Genomic DNA, 19,754 nt, shown 5'->3' with positions numbered 1-19,754 from the left:
TCCCACATTTTGCTGTAGAGTTATGCATTTCCTGTTCTACTTTAGAATATCATCCAAGCTATGATATAATTTACTTGAAAGCGAATTGTTAGATGTAGAATATGGTATAAAATACCTTAGTATCTGCATAATATCAAGACATAAATAAAACTTTAAATACTTGTAATCTCAAGTGACTTTATTCTTTGCTATTGTAATCCTACCAAGGCCTTCAACACCAGAGGGTTACAAAGCCATGGTTGTCTATAAAATGAGACTGAAGTATCTGTTGGAGACATTTTTGATCTTTGCTAATTTTTATCCTCTAATGTTAATACTGTACCCTATCTTGATAAACACTGATTGGCTGGGGTTTCTATGTCTTTCTCATATATCTGGGGTTTCCCGTGTGCTGCAAGTTTTTATCTTCCCAATGAGTTGTAGACCTATTGTGTGCTCCTAGGAGGATAAGATCAAGAATCTCCCTAATATCCTGACCAAACTTATATCTCATAATCACTGCCACCTCCTCTGCTTTTCCTTTCACTTCCTCTTCCCCTTAACTTCCTGGCTTTCTTCCATCTTTCTCTCTTAACTTCTTTTATTCTTTTATTTTTCATTTATTCAACATGGTTGTCATTTACTTTCAACTAAGTCTCATATCATGTTATATGTGGAGCATAAGTAACACAGTCTTGCCCTTCCTTTCCTCTGGTGGTCCAGAATAGAGGTCTCTTTAGCTTTGAGATTCAGGTCTCCTCCTGCTCCCACTAAAAATATTTTGCCTCTTGATTTATAACACACAATTTTCCATTTTTTTAATATGAGAATTTATTTCATGTCACTAGTTGTAGGGTCAAAGAACGTGCATACACACACACAACACAATAAAACAAAACCACAACAACAAACGTGTGTATCATAAAACAATAGAAAATTAGCAAATGATTGCAATAATACAGTAACTTTCTGCAACCATAAAAGGAACCTTTATGAACATTCATCTCATCCTTGTGATTCTTTAGGCACTTGTCTCAAATAGGAAACAACTTAATTTCATTTCCTGTTTCTTGACTTAAGCAACTTAGGGGACACAGAGTTTATTTTAGCTCCCAATTCCATGTTACAATCCATCATTGCTGGAAAATCAAGGTGGTAAGGACCTGAAGTAGTAGCATCCATAATCTAGAATAGAGAACAGTCAATTAAGGCATGCATGCCTGTGCTCAGCCCACTTTCTCCTTTTATATAGTCTAGGGCTCAGCTCAAACCTAGGGATGAGCCCAGCCACTTTTAGACTGAGTCTTTTCACATCAATTTACTTAATTGAGACAGCCCCAACAGACATGCCTACAGGCGGACTAATTTAAACAATCCTTTACTGAAACTTTCTTCCCAGTTGACTCTACATTATGCCAAGTTAGAAATTAAAATTTATTATCGTCAGCAATTCGTAACCATGTGGGAATTTGGATTCCCATAGACAATAATAATCTGTGATTGCCTGAGAAGCAAGGCAGGACAACTTCAGGTTTGATATCTGATGATGGGACTTCAGGAAGCTAGTAAGAGGAGTGCTATGAATCCACACTGGCTCTCCTGGTTCCTGCTGGGCTCCCTAATCATGTCACTTAGCCATCTAACCAGCCCCTCCTGACCTATCAATTACAGACGCTAAAGACAAATGAAGGATTTGGCATGGAGGCCTTGATTTCCCATTAAATTGTCACTTTCTTTCACGCCTCCCCACTAGGATAAGACTATAAATAAAATGGAAAAGATTGAGTGACACAACACATTAAAAGAGGCAACTGTAAGAGTGAAAATATGAAGTATTTCTCTTGTAGATGTTTATCCTTAAAGATTCTGGCAGATAGATCTAATGCTTTCTTTTATCATGGCAGTAAGAAGGGAGGATGGGAACAAAAAAGAAAGAAAGAAAGAAAGAAAGAAAGAAAGAAAGAAAGAAGAAACCAAAAAGAGAAGGAATTCCAGGACTCTGAAGGGAACCTTGTGAACTGATGGGGTGTAAGAGCTGGAAACGAAATACATATGCACAGATCTGCCAGCCTTGATGGTCTTCTTGTAGGTTTCTAGGACACTCTGGATCCTTTTATTTCCCCATTCTCCCTGGAGTGCCAATAGGAAGTCCAAGTATCTATCCCAATGTCCTCCTAAGTGAAGACATTGAGGGGACATCCCTGTTGGGCTAGTGCCCAATTATAAGTGAGTATAGACCACATGTATCTTTCTGGGTCTGGATTATCTCACTACAAATGATCATTTCTAGTTTCATCAATTTGCCTGCAAATTTCAGGATTTCCTTGTTTTTAAGAGCTGAATAGAATTCCATAGTGTAAATGTACCACAGTTTCCTTGTCCACTTTTCAACCCAGGGACATCTAGGTTATTTTCAGGTTCTGGCTATTATATATAAGGCTGCTATGAACATAGTTGAGCAACTGTCCTTGTTGTATGGTGGAGCGTCTTTCGGGTATATGCCCAGGAGTGGTATTGCTGGCTCTTGAGCTAGAATTATTCTCAGTTTTCTGAGAAAGCACCAGATTAATTTCCAAAGTAGTTGTACAAGTTTGCACTCCCACCAGCAATGAAGGCGTGTTTCCCTTTTTCAACATCCTCACCAGCATATGCTATCACCTGAGACGTTGATCTTAGCCATTCTGATGGTTATAAGATGGAATCTCAGAGTCATTTTGATTTGCATTTCTTTGATGACTAAAGACATTGAGCATTTCTTTTTTTTTTCCTTTATTAATTTATTCTTGTTACATCTCAATGGTTATCCCATCCCTTGTATCCTCCCATTCTTCCCTCCCTCCTCTTTTCCCCTTATTCCCCTCCCCTATGTCTGTTCCTGAGGGGGATTACCTCCCCCTGTATACGAGCATTTCTTTAAGTGTTTCTTAGCCATTCGGTATTCCTCTGTTGAGAATTCTCTGTTTAGTTCTGAGCCCCATTTTTTAAATTGGGTTATTTAGTTTGATGGTGTTTAATTTCTTGAGTTCTTTATATATTTTGGATTTAGTCCTTTGTCAGATGTATGGCTGGTGAAGATCTTTTCCCAGTCTGTAGGTTATTGCTTTATTCTATTGACAGTGTCTTCTGCCTTAAAGAAGCTTCTTAGCCTCATGAGGTCCTTTTTATTAATTGTTGACCTTAGAGCCTGGGCTGTTGGAATTCTGGTCAGGAAGTTGTCTCCTGTGCCCCAGGAAGGTCTGCTCAAACTATTGTACCAACTAATGACAGTGCATGCCATAAACCTAGACCCCATATCCACATCTAGCCAATGGACAGTGCATTCTCCACAGCTATGTGGAGATCAGAGACTTATTCTGCCATGAACTCTGGTGCCCCCTATTTGACCACTTCCCTTTTTTGAGGAGTCTGCTGGGCACTGAGAGGAAGGGTAAGCAGAGTACCAGGAAGAGACCTGAAAGGCTATGATCATATGGTAGAGGAGGAGGTCCCCTTCTGTCACAGACCTAGAGGAGGGAAATAGGGTGAAAGAGGGAGGGAGGGGGAATGGAAAGATACATGTGAGGAGATAACAATTGGGATGTAATATGAATAAATTACTTAAATAAAAAAAGAAATATATATGTAGAGAAGCCCCATTACTCTCAGTGTTCTCAAAGATTCTGCCTAATAAAGAAGATTGTATGTGAACACATGATTAATCATGCTCATAGCACAGGAGCAAAGAAGCAAAGTGATTAATCATTAAGCTTTGTAGAGGGATGCATGTTCAAGGAAATTGTGTGCCACAGATACCAGACAGCATTCTAAGAAAGGGGTGTTGGAGTGTTCTAAGAAAAGGGTGCTGGAGAGGCATGCAGGAGCATTGGATATTTGAACTTAGGTCCCAGTCATGGACTATTCTGAACCTCTTTCCCTCGTTCAAATATTCTCCAGGCCTCTGACTCTCTGTTCTCACTCCACCTTCACAACACTTTGTCTATAGAGCCCTGGAACCTACCTTCTTCCTTTGATAGGCAGGCTCTGAAAAGATGGGGCACTTTTATATGCATCCTTTCCTAGACACTCAGCCCTACTAAGGCATAATATTCTCTGTGTTTAAAGAATGAATAGCAACTATGGCTTTGAGATTTTATATCTTCTGTGATGATTTCATGTCAGCTTCATATCATGTTGGGAGCAAATGTAGTAGATTCATACACATGAGGAAAAAAGGATGATCAAATGGCCTTAGTAAAAATAATCCACATTAAAGATTAATTCTCAGTGGTGGAAATACATACTGGAAAACTTACAAAGTTTATTTCAATTACCAAAGGCTGAAATGTCCTCATAAGATGGGGAAATGTTTAGGAAATCACACAAGCCCATGCATTGTACTTATAGACAAGATGGAGTGGATGGCCAGACTTAAATCACACAAACCCATGCATCATCTTTACAGAAAAGGTGGAGCAGACAGGCAGACTTAAAGAGATGGCTTAGCACTTCCAACTAAGTAAATGCCCATCATGGATTTGTCTTGCCAGAGTTCTCTTCTCCATGTCTGTGATCCATGTGGTCACTCAGCTGCACATTGAAGTGAAATTTTTAATGAAGTGTCAGTTTACAGTCAGAGTCCTTTCCTAACATGGTTTGCAGTAACACCTACCAAAGGAAGCATGCTGACTCTGGAACAAGCTGGAACATGACAACTCTGACACTCCAGTGGAAATCAGAGGATGACCTGTCCTGCAGGGGATTGATATGGTGACTTGAATGACATGCCCCTTGGAAAGTGCCTAGTACAACACTAGGAACACAGCCATTGTTACAGTGAAATGTGTAGACCTAGACAGTTGCCATCAGTCTCTGTGAAAGGTCAGAAACGGAATCTATAACACAGCTTGCAGGAGATCCTGAGTTCCCTTCAGGCACTGTTTATGCTGAGCTTTGAAAAAGGTTTGTCTTATTGTACCTTTGCTGTACTGTGGACATTCTCAATACTTCAGGGGGTTGCAGTTGGATTGGAGTAATTACGAATTATATGGCTTCTCTGGGGATGTAGTCCTGCGGTATAAAGCTTGCCTAATATCTGCAAGGGGCTGATTCAGTTATCAGGAAAACAAAATCAAATGAGAAAAATTCTCTCAGGCATGTCTTTAGCCTTGCTTCATTAGAACCTTCCCTCCTGACTTGGTTATCAGCATGTCTGGTCTGCTCTAATACACGTATGCTTCATTTCATGCCCTACACTTAGCAAAGCATCTGTATCTTTTGTATTTGTGATGTGTAAAAAATAGCCCACTGAGGATGTATTTAAGATCTCTTCAAAATCCACAGAAATAAGTACGTGGTTCAGAAGAGTGTGTTTGAATGTATTCACAATATCTGAAAAATACCTAACCCAACACAACCTATCAGTGCTCGTGTGACTTCTTTGACAGGTTTTAATGTAAATTCACAATGACTGTAGAACTTTAAATAATTTTACCCTCTTTCTTTTCAAAAAAGCAAAATATTCTCAGGAAAAAAATGATACATCAAAATATTCCTTTACAGTTTACAGACCTATGTGACATCATTTTGAAATATTTTAAAATCATAAATGCCAACAACATAGTTAATAGATCTTACAGATAAACACTTTTAGTAAACATTTGATAGGATCATGTTTTAATGCAAAACCTGTTATTCAACACAGGATAAAATTACAAAATAATTTAAAATTTGTATTTTAGGAACAAGATACAATTATTGCAATCTACTGAAAAAAAGAAATTATTTAACTCACATTCCTGCTTCAACAATTCATAGATTTTTTTCCCAATACATTAAGATGAACATGCAAACTATTGTATTTCATCAATGATCCTTACTTCATGTACTGTCTCCACTTATGTCAGACTCTACATCTCTATGAAGGAGTTTGATCTGGACTACATTAATTCAGATTGGCTAGTGCTCTTATTGATGCTGTTTCTGACCTTTCCTAGCAGGATGTGAATGAAAAGTATTTTTTATAATAGAAATCTGCTATTTGTTCACTCATTATATTAGCTATTTATGTCCCATATTCCAAAGACATTTTATGTGTCTATACTTTCACTGTTTGACTACAGGGGCATGTGATTTACTCTTAGTAAGATAACACAACAGATGAGAGTTTGACAGCTCTACTCCAAAACCCATTTTCAAAGTCATCATTCAGAGATATGGGAGTTCTATTTTGACTAAATTTCTAAAATTAGACAATTTACACTTTTCAAATGAGCATTTATATGTCAAGTCTACCTTAATATTTAGTTATATTTATGGATGTGAGCATATAGGAAGACTGAGGAATAGATAGTACATAGATATATAGACAAATAATAAGTAGATTAATGACTCAGTGAAACTGCATAATGTGTTCCCTTGAAAAGGTAATGCATAGAAAACAGAAATCATATGAGCAGTTGTATTTACCTTGTACCTGAAAGTCAGGAAAAGATTTTGTAAGTCTAGATTTCTAAGCATCCATTAAAAATAGTAAGAACCATTGGATTTTCAAATGTTAAATCTTAGGATATGTGATAAAAAGATATTTTTCTGAATATTCCCTATTTCCTCATAAAGAACCTATATTTATTGACATTTCTATTACTGATTTATTTCAAATATATGACTTTAATCTTCACTTTTCTTCTCTCTTTTTCTCAATCCTGTCATATCCAGTATACAGTGTGGACTGCCCTCTGGGTCACCTGGAATGTGTTCATCATCTGCTTTTATTTAGAAGTAGGGGGCCTCTCTAAGGTGAGTCTATCATGCCTTTAAAATGCACTTTGAAAGTCTTGGGGATGGAATAATAATTTATATTTAATATGAATAAATTAATAAAATATATTAAAAAAGAATATAGTCTTAAATTAACTACTATGATATATATTTGTACAATTATATTTGAGTGGAGAAATAGAAAACATTCAGACACAGTACCAATTAAAAATAATCTAAATTGGTATAGGTTCCATATTTGTAATCACAGCATTTGAGAGGGTGAGGCAGGGGAATGATTTTAAGGTCATACTTGGCTGTAGAGTGATTTCAGAGTCAGTGTGTTATATGAGGGCTTGCTTTAATAAATAATGTCCAGCAGGGCACAGTGGCGCATGCCTATAATCTCAACACTTGGGGAGACACAGGCAGACAGGTCTGTGTGAGCATGAGGACAACCTGGTCTACAAAGTGAGTTCAGGACAGCCAAGGCTAGACAGAGAAACTCTGCTTCAAACAAGCAAACAAAAAAAAAAATAGTATTCTATCATGAGAAGATGAACTTGGAGGAATGCATGCTGACATAAAGGAATTTCAAAATTGTGGCTTCTGTTTTGTTTGTTATGATGAACTTGAGACTTGTCTTCTAGTGAGTTCTTGTGTCTGATGAGTGACCATAGGCCTATATATTTTAAAGTAAAAGGGGGTATGAACATTAATTATTAAAGTAGGAAAGGGGTTGTAAAGAAAAAAATCTATAGATTTCAGAAGAGCCACACTTACTAACATCTGAGCACGTGGGTGTGGTGTTTTCTGTTATGAGGTTCTTATCTGACTCTGCTCTTAATTCAATATGATACACATCTTATTACTGACTGTTACAATTATTACTTTCATCAGTTTCCTGAAAGCATGTGTTTTGATTATTACAATATAAAAACAAAGTGTGTTACATTTCTAATACTGTTCCTTAAAAACATTCTTGCCTGGTATAGTTTTCACTGTAAAGAAGAAACATAAGAGTATAATTCAAAAAATTGTATGAGGAAATTTATTATTTTTAGATATTATATTACTAAATAAATATGAACTATCTATTCTTTACCGACAATCTGAAATTGTACACAGAATATGGTCCTTGACTTCTCTTGGGACCTTGACATTAAAAGTCTTCCTTGAAGACACAGAAGCATCTATCACTCTTGGACTCTACTAAAGTGCATATTGAGCAAAACATGTCCTATTCAGCCAAGGAGTGAATATCATTGAGGGATCTGTTGTAGAACACTTAGAAGTGGTTTGACTCTTTTTTCTATACCATAATGACTAAAATTAGATTGTCATCATTTCTCCTACTTGAGAGACAGGAGACAAACAGACACGTTTCTGTTGCTGAGATCGGGACACGAGCTCTAGCTCCTTCGGTAGTGGCATGCTACTGATTGCTCATCACCACTAAATTCTAGGATATAAAGTTTGACTAGACTCTGCATCTAGGTGTTGTTGTCTATAAATGTGGATTGTGCGTCATTTTAAAATACAAATCCAATAAATAAAAGGAGCAGAATGAGCAGAAAGTTAAACACGGTATTCAGCCTCAAACTTGCTGGCTTGTGATTTGGATGGTCACTTTAACTCATGGGTATTTCTAGTTCACTGAGTTTGAAATTGCCTTTTATTTTCTTCCTTATGAACTGATTTGAAATAAGTTAGAAGACAGAAAGTTTCCCCTCAGGAACTGGCATAACAGTGTGTGGAAATAATACAGAGTTCCAATAATAAGTAGTTAGATCAAGGTTCATCTGTAGCGCTTACTGTGAGCTGTGAGGCAACCACTGATTCCCCTATGATCCTGGGAAAACATCCTGACAGGGCCAGCATTGCCAGTAATGATGGTAGCAAACGTTGGTTTGGTTCCATTTGTGTTTATCATATATGGCAACTGTGTAAGTTTCAAAAACAACGCTGGAGTAGTAAAATACATGACAGTAGACATTTGTTCTGCATGAGGATAATTGCTGCTCACAATTATTTTTGTAAACTGCCCTTTGTAACGATTTTTCAAACCTCTAAGTGAATGTCAATGAATTTCTTTTGTTGTTTTGGTGTGGTTTGGTTTGGTTTAGTTTGCTTTTGGTTTTGGTTTTTGTTTTTTTGTTTTTACTTTTCTCTGGTCACCTTTTATTGAACATTAGTCCTTATGTATGAAGAAGAACTGACCGGGATGCGAGCTGGGCAGTCATGTTCAGGAGTGCAGGTAGACTTCCACATAGGCCCCTGCTTCGTGGTACTTGCATCACTGCTCATGTGTGAGGTCCTTGTAAGAGCAGCATTAGCAGGAGAGTACACAGGAAGCCAGCACAGTGTTGTAAGAGCAGCATTAGCAGGAGAGTACACAGGAAGCCAGCACAGTGTTGATCCCAACAGGTTGATGCACTTGTCATCTTGGTTATTCACTTTTAACCCATTTGAAAATCCATTAAGCTGTCAACACATATTTTTGGTTAAAAGGATGTGTGACTCCAAAAAGAACATTCTTATTATTTTCTGTTAACTTGTTTATAGCCTTTCTGGCTAGCCACAGTTTAATCTCAAATGGAGCCTACATGAACCTATTCTGATAGTTAAGGAACCTTGAAAAAGAAAAACCCCTGCCAAGCTTCCAGTTGGATTCTGTTTTCTAAAAAATCCCTCACCCATGTGTGATAGTTTATGTACCAGACTCATAACAGAGAGTTCTCCACCTACTGCTAGTCCATAAAGCATTTCCTGTAATTACCCACTTTAATAGATTAACAGAAGTGACCTGTACCTTGAGGTTTACCAAAACATACATTCTGGACCAACAACCCTGTTGAGCACATTTCCCTGGAGAGTTGTAAAGAAAGGATTATTCAAACAAGAAAGAGGGTGCAGCAATAGGCCAAAGAAACAGTTCTATCCAAGACCAGCTAAATGAACCTATCTTCCAGGGTTTTCCAGAGAAACAGAATGGCTGGACTGAATTTATTTTGCAGAAGGAATTTATTATATTAGCTCACACAATTCAGCATGGGCAGTCGAACAATGGCCATCTGCATGCTGTAAGAGCTGAGAGCATGGTAATTGCTCTGTCCATAAGAATGGGTATCTCAGCAGTCCCAATTTGGGAAACCAGGGGGATCTTAAGTCAAAATCAAAGCAGCAGTAGTGATGGCCATAGAGGAGATGACTGGCTGGCAGGCAGGCAGGCAGGCAGGCATGGAGGCAGACAGGCTGGCTGGCTGGCTGGCAGGCAGGTAGGCAGGCAGGCAGGCAGGCAGACAGACAGATAGACAGGCAGATAGGCAGGGAGGCAGGTAGGGAGGCAGGCAGACTGTCTGGCAGGCAGGTAAAAAGCAACAGCTTTTTCTGCAGATTGGCCTGTTGCTGGAAGATATTCCTCACCCTGAGGGAGGGTTTTACTCCAAAATTAATCCGTCTAAAAAATAGCCTTATAAACTACAGAGTTGTTTCTTGTACTTGACCCCAGATCCAATAAAGTTGACAAAATTAACTGGGACAAAACTAATGACTTTTGCAATTGCTTATAGGAGGGCAGGCAAGACAAAAGTGGCTACACAACTGAGAAGTCTCAGCCCAGTGTCAGCATCACTGGATTTCCCTACCTAAGTCACAGGCAGCTATCTTCATACAATTTTTCCCCTAAGCAATTGTTTCTAGTTTTATGACTTTGGAGACAGGCCTTGTCAATGCTGCAAGTTTACTGAGGTTCTTGGTCTTACAAGTTCCATGAGGCTCTTGCCTCTCCCTGCCCCCTCCAAGGAGTGTTTCTATCCCCAAGAAACAGTTGGAGAATAGACTCTTCCTGCAAACACTGTGTCCAGAGTAATTCATTCCACCATGGCATTTGAGTGCTCACCTGATCCTCCTAAAGTAATGCTACGGTGAGAACACATAGGGAAGCAAGAAGCCCTTGCTTGGTACAAACAGAAATAACAGTATGGTATGGTAGATTGAAAACCAGCCATGTGTGAAGTATACATGTGGAGAATAAATAGACTAAGCATGAGAGTTAAAGTCAGGTGTTAGAGGATTGGACTTCTAAAAAGATAGGACTCCGTGTTACTGATGCAAACTATATTTAAATATGTACATTCAAAGAGAAGAAATAGGGTGTGGAAAAACAAATAGAAGAAAATCTTTATAGTCCTATTAATATCATAAAGTAAACTTCCAGTCAAATGCCATAATACAGATTAAAAGAGAGATTTATAGCAATAAAAGTATGAATTGTACAATCAGACACAATAATCCTAAAATATGACAAAACCCAAATGTTCAATTACATGAAACAAAGAGAGAAATTGAGAACATAGAAACAAACATGGAAAACTTAACAATCCTTTTGTTCTTATTAATATAAAATAGAAACAATTCAAAAGCATTATAAAGTATATACAATCTAGTCAACTTATATGACATGTAGAACAAAAAAACAAATATTCTATTAAAATGTCTGTGGAACAATGACCAAATTCTATTCAGGTTCACAAAACATCTCAATAAATACCAATAACAAATAGTCAGGATGCCTGGGTTCTACTGTACAGAAGGCCTCCTAATATGACCCATAAGGAAAGAAAGTTGAAAAGACAGAGGTTCAAATAATAAGAGGCTAAAGAACAGCATTCAGAAACATTCATATGGCCAAGAGTAGTGACACTGACACCCTTATCCAAAAGCTACTGATAGATGGAGACAGGCCCCAGCTGTGGTCCATGTGCTCATGCTTTACAATACTAAGGTGTGATGGCAGAGGGTATGATTGTCCCATCTGCATCCACCATCTGCTGCTTTGCCAGGACAAGGCAGGGTCCGGACTGGAGGTCTGACTGACGGCACAGATCCAAGTCTTTTCAAAAAGGAAATCTATACAGCCTCGAAGGACGGGGGCAACTGAGGCCATCCTGAAGCACTGCCTGACCATTCTTATTAATGAAGAGTGCGCATTCTCATAAATGATTAGAGACCTGGTTAAATTCTTATGAGGCCCTTGATGGCAGTTTGCAGATGTTCCCTTTGCATTGATCTCCTGTGCCACCCAGCCATGCAGCAGGTATATGCCACCATGGTCCTAAGCATATTGATTCTCCCCATATCTTCTAGCGCTTGAAAATGATGAATGCATTGTTTTTAATATGATTGTATATGGATAACCAAATATGTCTGTGCAATATCATTTTCTGGAGTCGCACTTCCCTTTCCTGAAAAACCAGGGAAAGCAAAGCAATCCTCTTATGAAGTTCTTGGAAGAACTACATGAAATATTACTATACAGAGATTAGAAAGGACCCTGGTATATTCTGAGGTCTCAGTAAACAATGCCTGTCTTTATTGTCATTGTGATCATCTTGATTGTTTAGGGAGAAATTAATAGACATTGGGATCTTCACCCCCAACTCTTTTGGGACATGTATTTATTAGCATGCAAGAGCTACACACGGTAAACATGTAGGACTGAGTGGTTTAGAGACTATGGAGCAATCCCTTGTGATATGATCTCAGCTGTGCACAGTAACTTCTCAGCTCCACTGCTCTTAATTAAATTCTCCCCCCTTCCTCCCTTCACCCCCCAACATGGAAACAGCTTCTTGATATAATCTGCAGACAGGTTTTCTGTGTGTTCTTTCTGCTCCCCTTTGAAGTACTTCAAGCATCTTCGAGAGCCTCTGTGGTTATTTTTTATGCAATTTAAAAAAGATCAACAGAAGCACAATTCATAACTTAATGCCACTTATTTGGAACTTAGAAGATTTGAAATAATTTTTTTCCTGAGGAATATAGTCAGAACATAAGTGTAAAAAACCTATCTCATTTTCTGCCATATCCTTGTATCACTAGGGTTCTGGGACCCGGACTAGGAATAGCAAGGGGATGAAGAAATGAGAGACAGACAGACAGACACAGAAAAGCTGGTGTTAGGAAAAACACCTCTCAATATACACACATGGGCCTTAGGAAGGCATTTCCATCTCTTGGAGCCTTGCCCAGGGACATATTTGCCCTTCCCTGAGGCTGAGGCACTGAGGTCCTTGATATGACTATGCCCAGGGTAGCACACATATTTACTGAGGATTTCATTTACTCTCTACATCTTTCTACCTTTAGAAATATTGAAATTACAATGAGAACCTAAGCTGTAATTTTTCGTTCTAAAAGAATTAGGCTGTTGTCTTTAAAAAAAAAAGCGCTATTCCCTAATGGTAGAAATATTAAGTTAATATTTATTTTAAATGAGTGTTCTTGAAGTGTGTATAAAACCTATATTATAATGATCTTAGAGGATGTCAAATGTATCACATTTTCATAGAGTTCTGAATGTGTGTTACTTTGTATGAACATCAATTTAGTCATAAAAAGAAGGCAATTTTATGAACATTTATCTAATCTTAATTATGTGCTTTGATTAAAAGCCTTCTAAAACACTCCAGGAAAGGATTGAACTCACTCACCATGGCCTGCCTCATACAGTTGCTATGCTTTGCCTTTCCTATTGTGTCCTTACCTCCAGAGTAGATATTTATCATCTTCATTTTAAAGATAAGAACCCCTGAGAGGAGAAGCTGCCTGGATCAAGGCACTTGTGCCATGAATGAACATCAGGCCTGATGGCCCCATTGTACCACATTGCCTTCCACACAGAAGGAAAACCCATGTGCGCTTATTTTTCTTTTCCCTATTCCACCTATACTTTCTTTTGGGTATTTTAGTTCTTAAACAAATATAAACCCTTTTATCCTCAAAGGAAATAATAGCACTTTATGGGTCTCATTTTACTACCAGGGCTGCTCATGAGAGTCTTCTGTGGAATCTCCATAGCCCCCATGAGCAGCCTGGTAGCACCAGTGAAGTCATTCTTATCAAGGCATATTGTCATCAGGAGATTTTCCTGCCTTACTTAGTAAATTATTTTTTCTTGGTCAAGATTTGGTTTCCTACAAGACTAGATTCTTCCATTAACCTTGACTTTGAGTAGGGTTTGAAAAAGGACATTCAAGATTGATATGTGTACTAGAGGCATTGCAAGTCAAACAACTCTCAGTCACTTTCTATGGTTTACAGTCCAAAGAACTTAAATCATGTTTTTCCCTCCTTTGGTGTGGGTGCTAGGGCCTGGAATGTCTGAAGACAAAGCCTCAAGCACATGGGTTCGGGCAGGGGTTTGATTCTTCCTGCAGTGAGGTTGAATCAAATCTTGTATTTTTATAAACGTCATCAAATGCCAGCATTTTATGACTGCTATTCTACAAGGACAACTTAGTGCTCTGTTATAGTCCAAGGACATGCAGAAACCACTAACTTTCATGCGGTTGCAGCAATCCTAAGTAATATCAAGGATATTAGATTAGAGAGTTTTGTGTTATGATCTCATGTTTTTCTGTCGAAGTTCAAATAAATCTTTCCAACTGGCAGGTGGATATACTATTTGTTCTATCAATTGGCACTCTCCATCATGTTTTATGACTAGAGACACTACATTGAAAAAGAGCTATGCAAATATCCCCAGACTCACTTTCCCTGCTGCTTATAGATATGTGCCATCATGATTCTGCAAATCTTTCTAGAAATGCCTAGGCCCTTCTCTTTGTATTTTACTGTTTCTTACCTGTCTACTGAAAATATAACTGAGATAAATATTTTAAAGAAATTACTAAGAAACTGGGACAGAGAGGAGGACATCCTATTGGGACTCTAGATGAGAGAAGCATGGGAGAACGGCAAAGAGGGTCCTAGAAACCTACAAGAAGAACATTATGACAGGCAGATTTGGGCCCAAGGGTCCCGCTCAAACCATGACACGAGCCAAGGACAATACAGGCAGTAAACTTCAAAACCCGACCCAGATCTAGCCAATGGATAGGACATTCTCCACAGTTGAGTGAGAAGGAGATCTGACTTTCACACAAACTCTGGTGCCCCATCTCTGACCACGTCCCCTGGATGGGAAGACTTGGTGGCACTCAGAGGAAGGATAGCAGGCTACCAAGAAAGAGACTTGATACCCTATGAGCATATAAAGGAGGAGGAAGTCCACTTCAGTCACAGTCATAGGGCAGGGGCATAAGGGGAAAATGGAGGGAGGGAGGAATGGGTGGATACAAGGGATGGGATAACCATTGAGATGTAATATGAATAAATTAATAAAATAAAATTTAAAAAAGAAAAATGTATGGAAAGATAAGAATTTTATGTATGCATCAAGATTATTTTTAAACATCACAGTAATTGTGGCATGATTTTGATTTGCTGAGTAACTAATTGCTTAAATCCTGTCTCAAATCTAGATGCCATCCCTTAATAAAGTGGGTAATAAAGTCGATAACAGAGAAGGACATGAAAAAATAGTGTCCTTGCAACAGGAGACTTAAATCTGTTCTTTCACATCACCTTCAGCTAATCACCTAAGCCACACTTCTTAGACTTTTTGTGAAAGTTAAGTTTTAACAACCTGATTAGAGTAAGAGGCAGCTAAGAGGTTAATAAAACACCACCCTGATTGTGTCTGCATTAGCATTTCCAGACACCATTAGGTCATCTAGAATTTGTTATAATAATGGTTTAATCTGTGCATTTATTCAAATTTGTGGGGTGTATTAGAGTCTGAGGATTCTATGGAAGGTGGTGCCTGCTTGGAATAATGGATTATTGAAGAATGATCGTGGCTTTATGTTGCCTTTAACCTTTTCTGCTGTGGGTCTGCTTGGTTTTGTTTGTTTGTTTCTGTTTTTCTTTGTTTGTTTGTTTTTTTATTGTTGTTGCTTTTGGACTTTGTTTGATTTTGAGACAGTTCTCATGTAGAGCAGGCTGGACTCAAACTCAATATATACGTAACTGGCCTTGAACTTTTGATCCTCCTGCCTCTGCCTGCCATGTGTTGAGACTGTAGGTAGGGACCACAATACCCTTTTCCCTTCTCCAGCTATGAATCTGTTCTGCTTCTGTCTGCTTCTTCGCCAACATATAGCCCACTTCTCGTTGCTTTTCCCATCGGAATGGGTCAATACCTCTGAATCCATGAACCAAAATAAAACTTTCATCCATTTAGTTGTTAATATCAAGTGTTTTGGTCACAGTGACTCACACACAACTAATACACGTACACGTATTTCCCTCCTCCTCCTCCCCTATACTTACCTAGAAAATGAAAACGAGAAGTAGCCAGCAGTTTACAAAGTCAGTTTTAAGAGATCCTCACCTCAGACAGCTGTAGGTCTGTTCCAGTGACTGAAGGCACTTGCTTTGCTATATTTCTAAATATGGTTTAAAAAAATCTCTGGCCACCTTCAATGAGCTGGTATTTGAAAGTCTACAGTTATTCCACTGCAAAAAGCAACTTATTGCATAACCACCCCCCCCCCCGACATGCTGAGCTAGACCTCAACTCCTGGATTTCCACGTAAGCATTTTGATCAAAGGCATCTGCGTATTGCAGAGTTCACTCTTGCAGCCTGTATTCAAAGGCTTTGCTGCTTTTGGAAGGCAACTTAAGGATTCTGGTGCAGTTTTTGATGCAGTCAATTGAACATGAGATTGTTTTGGAAGAACAATGTGTAGAACAAACAGGACACATGTAATTGCCTTTAAGATTTGGGTTTTTATGATGTTAATTAGTTTGTTTCGAAAGCACAGTCTCTTTGCTATGAAGCATCAATTAAGAGTGCAATCATGACAGTGAGTTTCAGATGACATTATTCTATGGTTACATTGCTAAAAAAAAAAAAAGATAATGATTAACAGGTTTAGCTACGTTTACTTACTTCTCTAAGTCAAATAGCAGTGAATACTATTGGCAGCCTTACAAGATAAATTGACACACACAGTCATCTTCTAATTGCAGTGTGTAGAATGACCCTCTTGTTGTCAGGACAGCCCATATTGACAATCATTCAACTCCTCTGCCAAGTATGTTGCAGAGACAGATCACAAATCATTTCAATGGTTTTATCAATTTTTTCCTCTGTAGCCTGATGAGATAAAAAAAAATCATAGGTAAGTATCATCTCTAATAAATTATTTTGCACAGAGAATCTATATGATCAGATGTTGTGATAACATGAAGAATTATTATTGGCCTGGGATGTCAGAGTCAATTGGGATAGAGTCATGGACACAGATCCTTATGGAAGTACCTGGGCAGCTGATTTGTTAATTGTCTAGTTACAGCAGCTGCTGGGGGCCCAGTGTTACAAGAACTCCGGACTCCTGGTTGGGAAAGGATAAGTGTGAGAAGGTAATAAGAGGAAAATGATGGAGTATCAAAGATATGTATCAGGAAGAATGCAGGAAATGACTGACTAGGAAGGTAAAGCATCAAGTATGACACATGATCAGGAAGATAGGATTTGTTGCTCTTAGTGTTAGCACAAAGACAAGCCATATTATTGAAATGCTCCTAACAAGCCAGTGTCTGCCTAGAGGTGGGACAACAATGTAGGGTGTCAGCTTTAACATGAACATGCCCAGGGAGAAGGGTCAGGAAACATGAGGGATTTTAGCCCTCTGGTATCCTGTCTAAGCACCGATAAGAGAGGAAAATGGAGAACAGTCGCCAAATGAAAAGATTGCTCAGATTTGGCAGAATTAGCTGGTCTGACTCAGGACAGAACACCCGTGTGGAGGTCAGAAGTTGATAGCGAAAGGACACAAGGATCATCTGAGGTCTTCTGAGTCAGGAGTGAGCTGATGTCTCTTTACCCTTTGGAGGAGCTCATCATTGATTCACCTTTCCCCGTTTCCTGACACAGCAATATGAGCAATACAGGAATAATTCAACATCCATTTATCTGAAGAGTAATTGCCAGTGTCTGTGCAGGTCAAAACCAGTACAAGCGTTCCACCACTGGACATATATCCAGATAAATGAAATCGGTATATCAAAGAGACACTTGAACTCATGTGCTCATTGCAGTACTATTTTAACTAACCCAGATACGGAATCAACTGAGGTGCTCTGAAACAGGCAAATAAATAAAGAAAATGTGGCATACATACAGCAGAATAATACTTGTATTTAACAAGAATGAACTCCTGTTATTCAAGGCTCTATGGATGGCATGGGGAAACATAATACTAAATGAAACAAGGCAAATGCCAAGAAAGCAAATCCCACATGCTATCTTTCAAGTGTATTAACTAAAGTAAGTGGATTGCACAGTAGTAGAGTGGGGTGGTGATCACTGAAGGTAGAAGAATACAGTGAGGTGAGAAGAGGAAAGATGGATAACGCCTACCAACGTATGCAGAGATAAGTATTACTTCTCTTGTATTGGTAGAGACATTAAAGTAGTCCTGCTTGACTCTTATAGTTTTTTGACAACTTATTTACGGTACCTGAATATTTAAATTATGTCAAAAGGGGCAAGTGTTTATAAAAATGATAGCATTTTTCTACTTCCTAGATGAGCACATGCGTTTAATCATCCTTTCATTAGCCTCAGTGGCAGGTGTTTCTGCTTGTGTTTTAGTACCCAGTACTGCTGATGGGTGGGAACCTAGAACAACTCGGTTTTTATCTGAGGTTGCAGAGTTCTCCCCTCCCCTCAAGCATGTGTTGGCATGCACACATGCACCCGCGCATGTGCACACACACACACACACACACACACACACACACACACACACACACACAGAGAGAGAGAGAGAGAGAGAGAGAGAGAGAGAGAGAGAGAGAGAGAGAGAGAGAGAGAGAGAGTTCTGGCTGGCAGCTGAGATATTATGAAACATAGTGCAATAGCTACTTAAGAACTATTAGAAGCAGACCAAAACTTAGTCAACCAATGCACATTTGCCACCTTGATTTTTGTAGGTCAGATATCTTACATAGGTCTTGGGAGGTTAAAATCAAGGGATCCGTAGGGCTGCATTTCTGACTAGAGAGTTTGGAGAGAGGAATGCATGTACCTTAAAGGTGTCCACATGCTTAGTGATGAACTCTTCATCCTCAAGCCAAACAAAAAAATGGTGGCCCTATGCTTCTCAAAAGGAATTCTCTGAGTTGCTGTAGCCAGAAAACATTGTCTGTTTTAAAGGACTCCTGGGCTTAAGACTGAGTTCAGCTGGTTATCCAGGGTAATCCTTCCACATGGCGAACCTTATTTCAACATTCCCCAAATCTCCTTTTCATGAAAAGAATGCTCACATATTCTGAGGATGAGTAAATGAACATCTTGGCCACCATTATTTTACTATTACAGAAATGACAATCATGCTGGACCCAAGATGACTTTGAAAATGTCAACAGTGCATTAGAATCTGGGTTGCAAATAACTGTGTGGAATGAACTTTCATAGCAGCTCCTTCCTTCATGTTCATTTTTTCTATTAAAATGTATATATCAGCCATTATTTTAGAATTTGAAATAAGTAACTCAAATCATCACTTCAATAGTCATACAGAAGTGTACATTTTCTCTTCTCTTGGTTTGCATCATCCTAAACATAGTACCAAATGTTCTGGCTATATACAAGTGTTACTGTCCTGAAGTGCTCAGGGTAGAGTGTCCTTGACTTATACTTTTATTACATTGTGTGGTAGCTTGAATGAGATGCTCTCACAGTTTCGGGCTCTTCAACACTTGGTTCTCAGTTGGGTGTACTGTTTGGGACAGCTGTGGCACGACTGGAGTAAGTACATCACTGGAAGTGGGCTGTGGGGTTTGTAAGAGTCACGCCATTTCCAGTCTTCTCTCTGCTTTGTATTTGTAATTTGAAGATGTGAGTTCACAACTCCCCACCATAAAGTACTGTTATTCCTCTGGAACCATAAGGAAAATAAACCCTCTTTTTTTTTTTTATAAGTTGCCTTGTTCATGGTATTTTGGCAAAGGGTTAGAAAAATAACTAATGATAATCAAAAATATGGGAGATGTATTTAACTCAACTAATCTACTGAAAAAGCATAGCTTAAATACAAACATATTTCAGTGTACCCATCATTTCCTTTCTTGTTCACTTAGATGCTTCAAAGCTACTTATCTGAGAGAGAATGTTAACTTTGTA

The 19,754-nt window shown here is 38.6% G+C and overlaps 1 protein-coding gene across 2 annotated transcripts in view; it reads left to right on the top strand.

The window, feature by feature from the left end:
- NKAIN3 (sodium/potassium transporting ATPase interacting 3) overlaps window positions 1-19,754 on the top strand; it is a 564,680-nt gene that overhangs the window by 289,620 nt on the left and 255,306 nt on the right. For both annotated transcript variants that reach the window (XM_084796631.1, XM_084796630.1), the window contains exon 3: window positions 6,673-6,753. In XM_084796631.1, the coding sequence (XP_084652757.1) occupies window positions 6,673-6,753 (81 nt within the window). The remainder of the gene's footprint in view (window positions 1-6,672; window positions 6,754-19,754) is intronic.

Source organism: Acomys minous, assembly GCF_964271855.1.
Source record: "Acomys minous genome assembly, chromosome: 1".
NCBI lineage: Eukaryota > Metazoa > Chordata > Mammalia > Rodentia > Muridae > Acomys > Acomys minous.
The sequence above is the reverse complement of the archived record's forward strand: the minus strand, read 5'-3'. Positions and strand labels throughout refer to the sequence as shown.